At 39.1% G+C, this 7,215-nt stretch overlaps 2 protein-coding genes across 2 annotated transcripts; both read right to left on the bottom strand.

Annotated features, from left to right (window-relative positions):
• Positions 1-802: 802 nt before the first annotated feature.
• Positions 803-2,046, bottom strand: LOC101315374. Its single transcript, XM_004306388.1, has 2 exons — positions 1,243-2,046; positions 803-1,150 (listed from the first exon to the last, which is right to left on the bottom strand). The coding sequence occupies exon 1, from the start codon at positions 1,876-1,878 to the stop codon at positions 1,255-1,257; it is 624 nt and encodes a 207-aa protein (XP_004306436.1). The 5' UTR covers positions 1,879-2,046; the 3' UTR covers positions 803-1,150; positions 1,243-1,254.
• Positions 2,047-3,626: 1,580 nt separating this feature from the next.
• LOC101297298 lies at positions 3,627-6,625 on the bottom strand. Its single transcript, XM_004308129.1, has 3 exons — positions 6,612-6,625; positions 5,360-6,298; positions 3,627-4,694 (listed from the first exon to the last, which is right to left on the bottom strand). Exons 1-3 carry the CDS (start codon positions 6,618-6,620, stop codon positions 3,627-3,629), a joined length of 2,016 nt encoding a protein of 671 aa, XP_004308177.1. The 5' UTR covers positions 6,621-6,625.
• Between the last annotated feature and the right edge of the window lie 590 nt (positions 6,626-7,215).

Genomic DNA, 7,215 nt, shown 5'->3' with positions numbered 1-7,215 from the left:
AACCTTCATCGCAATCTAAATTCCAGTCTGAAAATTCTCATGTAACATTAACACCCCAAATATAGGAATTCTGAGACTCAATCTCAAGGCAGAATCTCTGCAGTTACACAGTAGTGTCTTGGTTAGAACATGCCGGACCTGGGTTTTCTATCATTTGCCTACAGTTAAATGATGTCACTTGCTCCCTTCTCAAAAAAAAAAAAAAAAAAAAATGATGTCGCTCAACATTTGGATTCTGTCTGGTGGACTGGAACCAAATTTAAGCATGAAATTCTACAGCAGGAGATCAAAACCTTCCCTCCCTCTGTCTTCTGTAATGAAAATCTATCCTATGCCATCTTCAAACCTCTACTGGGAATGCTAACATAGTCCACATTCTAATTTGCGAATGCTTGTGAGTTTCTTGATGAAAATGAGAGTCAGATGAAGAAACCAGAAGTTGTAACCACACATTCTACTTTGAGAATACTTAAGTTTCTTGACGAAAATGAGACAAGTTACATGAAGAAACAAGAACTGGTAACCAGAATGCAATCCTTCAAACTACCACTAGAGTGTCATCTAGACCCATTAAGAATGAAAAGAAACACAGGACGGATATGGTAGATTCACAATTTATTTATGCCAAGTATCTATTTTTAGTGTAGAATGATCAGACTGAAGAAAAACGAAAATAAAAAGTTTTTGTACACAATGGTAACAAGTAATAACAGCTCACCACGATCCTGTACATGACACTGTCACTGAAGCATTGCTTTGCAACTAGGATGATGTATGTGGAATTTTGCTCAAAATTAGTATGGGACAAGCAATCGACATATGCAAAATGATTCGAAAGTGAACAATTCCTTTTTATAGTCTTAAGTTTAAACCCTATGTTTGCCACTCCTTGAATAGTCACAATATCTAAATAGGAGAAGAGTCTGCTAAGCAAAAAAGCAAGCAAAAATTTGTTATCAGAAAAACTAGATAGATTTCTAAGCTATAACATGAAATCGAAATGGTAACCAATCAGCCTCTAGGGGAATATCACCATGTTTTCATGTGCTATTTCTGACGAGAAATCTACTTAAGCACTAGACCTGTGTTCTGCAAACATGAAACCACAGTTCATTGACAGCAACCCCTGGGAGTCACAAATCAGTAATGCCTGCAATAATTGTGCAAGGCCTCAATTAGTTATGATTTTCCAAATATGACTATTGTAATAACCAAACCACAAGTAAAGAGAGGAATGCATACCTCCTCCTCCAATCAGTCAGCTTCATGGGCAGCAATTTCATATCTGACTTCTTCCAAATGTTCATTTATAGCAGTGACAGAGTCCTGCACCCCTCGAATGGCTTCCTTGAGATCAATATCATACTGGGCATTGGCTTCAGCTTCCTCAGTTCCAGCAGCTTCGGTTATTTCATGGAGATGGACACACTGATGCTCCATTGGCTTCTCAAACCTGCAATTCTCATGACTCACCAGCCGCTCCGAGGGTCGGCCGGCCTTCTTCAACAGCTGAAGTGTAGCCGTCAGGTTCAGTTTCTGCTTCTCGTGGGTTTGAACAGCTCTGAGGAGGTGGGCCAAATCAAGGCGGTCATAATGAGGACCCAGGAAGAGGGATTCCAAGTGGAGCACTTGTCTCGAGCAATCACTAAATTCCTGGGTGACGTCGCCGCAAAGCTTTTGATAGGCGGACTCGGCCGAGGAAGACGAAGACTCCATATAGCGGGCGAACCCCATTCTGAGCTTGGCGTATGCTTCTGCTCTGCGCTGCTGAATTCCAAGGAATTCGCGAAGCAATTCGACGGTGGACACCTTCTTCTTAGCTTCTTCTTCGCCGTCGCTGTCGTCTCTGATTGATAACTTCTTCTCAAATTCTTCCATCACGCTCGATTTGCCCTACCAAACTCTTCTCTCTTTTCCCTTCCTGATTGTTTTGTTTTGACTCGCTTGGATTTGGGTTATCGTATAAACGGGTCGAAATCTGCACCGAATAACATACAAGCCAGTTACGGTACAAAGATACATAAACCAGTTACACTCATGTTACATAATATGACAATTATGTGGTTAGCTACAATATCAGTTACAAGGGCATGTGAAACTAATTGCTTAATATCATCCACATATCAATCCAAAGTAAGAATCATGATAGTAATAGAAATGATACGACTGTATTTTTCAAAAAGTTACCAATATGAGGAAGATACAGCCTTCGGTGTGGAGAAAGCAAAAAGTCTTAGATCTTATGCTTCCTATTGTGTTGCATATGTGGATTATGGTATAGATGCTTTTAGAATATTTAGCAGGTTTAAGATTTTGTGCTTACAATTGTGTTGCATATATGATTAAAGAAACCAATAGGGTTTTAAAAAGTTACTTTTGCTGCTTATAATGGATGCTTCAAACGTTTTTCTGTTGTTCTACAATGCATGTAGTCTATTGAGAGTCTAGAACGAATACTTTGAGAAGTGGCAGTTGCAGCTATTGATTCTTACATATTTTGGCTCATGAATTCTCCCGTCACTTCATGACATTCACTAACAATTGTTTTTGGTGAATGCTTGCTTACCAACTTCCAATTTCATCAGTCCAAACCTTGTGACTCCAGAAAATGTAGTTCAATGTAGAAAGAAAGTTTTTTTTCCCACAAATTCTTTTTCCTAAAGTTTATCGCTTTGCCTCGAGGAACCTCATGTAAGAGGTCCATACGAACTCCATTATGATATATTCCCACCAGGGCATGCACGCATTCACCACCAGTGGCAAATGCGATTTCAACAGACATATTTTCAGAAAATGCATTAATTTTTTCACAACATTTCTACTGTTTACAAAAACAGGTTAATGAAATACTTGAATAAACACGAGGGCACATAACAAAGCTCATCTCAAAGTATCCTGTGTAAAAATCATACCGATTGGTAAGTAATCAAGATGGCAGTTACAGATGTCAGTCTAGCCGGGATTCCTCTCTTTAATTTGTAAGTGAAGTTTGTTGAATTTAGTTTATGTTTGAACTTCCTCTCACAGTTTTCTTAGATAAGAGGTTTCCATACTATTCATTGTTCTTGTCTTTGCTGCTCACTTCCTTCACCCATAGTTATGTTTCAACATTCTCAGGAGGTTAATGTACATCCTTTGTCTATAGTTTCGCTTGCTCCACCGTGAGTCTCAAAGCTCAGATTCTGTGGCACTTGATTTGTTTCGAGTTTCCTTTATCCCTAGTTCTGCTTCCAGTTCTTCCATGGGTATGCTGCTGACATCCTTTGTTTCTATTTGTGTTTCATATCCTTCTTGTGTTTTACTTCCCACTTCTTTTCTTTCTAGATTTGTTTCATGTTTCTGGGGAGGTTCATTGCTCACTTCCTTTGTTCCTAGTTGTGTTTCAAGTTCCTCTGGTGGTTTGCTACTCACTTCCTTTGTTCCTAGTTTTGTTTCAAGCTCCTCGCCCTTCTCACTTCCATTGTTCTTAATTTTTCTTCATGTCCTACTGGGGCCTTACCGCTCACTTCCACAAGCCTTGTGTCAACATCTTCGGGGGGTTTTGAACTACTGACTTCCTTTGGAGCTGGTTTTGCTTCTAGATCTTTAGCAGGTTCAGAGCTCAGTTCCTTTGGTGCTTGTGTAGCTTAATGTCCTTTTTGGCCCTCACCGCTCACACGCACCGGCTTTTCTTTGACATCTTCAGGTGGTTTTGGACTACTGATTTCCTTTGGTGCTGGTTTTGCTTCAAGATTTTCTGCAGGTTTGGTGCTAAGTTCCTTTGGTGCTGGTTTAGCTTCATGTCCTGTGGGGGCCAGACAACTCTCTCCCACTGACCTTGTTTCAACATCTTCGGGGATTTTTGAGCTACTCACTTCCTTCAAAGCTGGTTTTGCTTCAAGATTGTTCACAGGTTTGGTGCTCAGTTCCTCTTGTGCTGGTTTATCTTCCTGTCCTGTTGGGGCCTGACCAGTCACTCCCACTGACCTTGCTTCAACATCTTCGAGGGGGTTTAATTTACTGACTTCCTTTGGAGCTGATTTTGCTTCAAGATCTTCTGTAGGTTTGGTGCTCAGTTCCTTCGCTGCTGGTTTATCTTCATTTCCTGTTGTAGCGTGACCAATCACTCCCACTGATTTTGCTTCAACATCTTCATGGGGTTTTGAACTACTAATGTCCTGTGGGGCTTGTTTTGCTTCAAGATCTTCTGCAGGTTTGGTGCTCAGTTCCTGTGCTGCTTGTTTAGCTTCTTGTTCGGTTAGGGCCTTCCTACTCACTCTCACTGACCTTGCTTCAACATCTTCCGGGGGTTTTGAGCTACTGACTTCATTTGCAGCCGGTTTTGCTTCAAGATCTTTCACAGGTTTGGTGCTCAGTTCATCTTGTGCTGGTTTAGCTTCAAGATCGTCCGCAGATTTTGTACCGACTTCCTTTGGCTCTGATCTTGCTTCAAGATACTCCGATTGTTGGCTAACTTCCTTTGACGCTGGTTTTATTACAAGGTCCTCCTCAGGTTCATTGTTCACTTCTTTTGGCTCTGGTTCCACAACCTCTGGAGCTTTGCTGCCTACCTCCTCTGGCCCATGTTCTACATCAAGATTCTCTTGTTGTTTCCTGCTAATTTCCATCGGTCCTAGTTTTGCTTCAAGATCCTTGACTGCAGAGGTTAGTGATCTCACATCTCGAGCTTGTGCCAAGTTATTGGATGAAGATGCCTGTTATTAGGTCAAGCATTCTCATCTTAATTAGCAGTGACTAGGTGGTACAATGATTGAGAAACAACCTCATTACAATACATAGCTAATACTAACAATTAAGCAATATATGGATGGCTTGATCTATAAAATATTGATCTGCTTTGTATTATTTTCTGATTCATGTACAATGGCGAAGAGGAGGACGGAAGACTTTAATCATTTAAAGAGCAAACATGTAACTTTGCAAAATAAAATAAAAAAAACCCTTAGTTCCCACATGCATGTTCTAAAAGGGTAGGCATAATGACACGATACTAAATCACAAAAGAATTAAAAATATTTTGTTCAATCACATTTTTGCTATTGGTGATTATATGCCTGTCTTAATACAGCTAGTCTTAGAGGGTGTACTTTGTGATCTATTTTAAAGAAGAGCCATACGACTTTCTGACAAAAGAAATGTAAATAAATAAATAAATGATGAAGAACAATGTGGAAGCATGTAAGCAAATCATAGACTCAGACAGTCAATTTATTTGGTACTAAATCATGCCATAGCAGAAGCACAGCTATTTTTCTTATCAATGTTTTAACTGTTTATGTTTTAATTTTGAAACACCAAATACCCAAAAATTCTGGTGTTAACTGTTAACAAAAGTGCAACCAATGTTTAAAGAACTTACATCTTTTAGTTGCTCCAGCCTTCTTTTCAGACCTTCCCTAGATGTCTCCTTATGTATACTTTGTAATACAAACAGCATGTGAGAATGGAGATCATCTGAACGATGCTGTTCAAGCTTACAATGTGGTACTGGGGATTGACAACCCACCGCATAGAAAGGACAACTAACAAGCTTCATTGGACAGACGGTAATACAATGTCTGTCCATGTCACGTCTCATGATCATGTCATTGCAGTTTTGTTCGCATGGAATTATCTTGAAGGGGCAAACTGCATCATGCTTGTCCACCTGTCTCGCACAAAATATGGCATTACATCCTTCGTTTATGCAACTCGTAGACCTATAGCTACACTTTGCGACATGCACTTCAAGCTCCTCTTGGGTGTGAAATTTCATACTGCAGTGATGCTCATTCTTAAGGTCGACATTCTTTAGCAAACTCTGTGCTATTGTTTCTCTTTTATCAACCAACCAAAACCCATTTATTTCCATCTCCTGAACAAAATCATCTATATTGTCTTCTCTCTTTTCACTGAGCAACCATCCTGATACCCTACTAAACAAATTTCTCTTGGAACTTGCAAAGTCATCAACAAATTCAGAAATGATGTCATAGGGATGATCAGATACTTGTCCATCTTGGCCACCTTCTAGAATAACAGATTCTGCAACAAAATTCTCGCTTCTTTGAGTGATATACTCCACCATTTCCTTTCGCACCTCGGCGGCCACAGAAGCAGGGGTCCTGAAGATATCACCAGATGTGTTATCAACACAAGCCGTAGCTAATCCAGGAACGAAACCTTGAGCTATCTTGTGGACTAATTCGGTGTCGTACAGATCACAATGAAATGAAGGACCTCCATTTTTTCCACCGTCAATCTTTTCTGGTTCCAGTTCCACATTAGCCGCCGGTAGGTCATCAATGGTTAACAATTCCTGTAAACAATATATAATTTAATACCACCCAATAATTATTGTTTTCAAGTTCAATTGCGCATCAGACATCAAAAGCAAACAAACATAGTGCTCAATAATTTGGGTCTGATTCCTGCTTGCCAGATACCACCATAATTTTCTCCAAAAAAAAAATTGTCAAAGCTTGGTTGGTTTACCGACACAGATTCAAAATGTAAATATGTATTGGTATCAGAATTAGCTCGACACCAATAAAAGAACAGAACTATGGTTGTGGGATTAACAAATACAAAACCCAATACATTGGATGTTTTTGTATAGAGATTTGAATTACCTGCATCATTTTGATGTATCGTGTTCAAAATCTCAGTTGAGGATGTTAGTTCTGCAATACCCAGTGCCAACATATATCAAACTCAAATCATAAAGGGAATTCATAAATTCATGAATGAGGGGACTAACCAATTGGTTTTGTGGGGGACTAGATGTCCTTGGCCGTAGAAATCATGTGTGAATCTCTTCCAAGACATTGTTGGTGGGAGGAGAAAAACAAGGAAACCTTCTCTGAATGATACCTAAAATATATTCATTTCACTAAACTAATTATAGAATGCTTGGCACGACACAGTTTTTTCTCATTACGAAAAAAGAAAAAAGAAGCAACTTTTATTTGCAGTTAACACATCTTACATTTTGTAAATTTTTAAATTTCCCTTTCTTTTTTCCAAACACAACTGACAGGTCATTGAACTTAAACACAACTGTCTAGTTGCCTACACCAATTTAACTTCGTCTTCTTTTTTTTGTGTGTTCTATGCTATATAGTATAGTCTATATCATATCAATGGTTCTGAATGTTCTGATTATAACAATTACATTGAAAGAATTTGCACCATATGGAGTTACATGTTAAAACAACATATCTGGAAATCATCACA

The sequence above is a fragment of the Fragaria vesca genome, linkage group LG7 (genome assembly GCF_000184155.1).
Source record: "Fragaria vesca subsp. vesca linkage group LG7, FraVesHawaii_1.0, whole genome shotgun sequence".
Classification (NCBI taxonomy): Eukaryota; Viridiplantae; Streptophyta; class Magnoliopsida; order Rosales; family Rosaceae; genus Fragaria; species Fragaria vesca.
The sequence above is the reverse complement of the archived record's forward strand: the minus strand, read 5'-3'. Positions and strand labels throughout refer to the sequence as shown.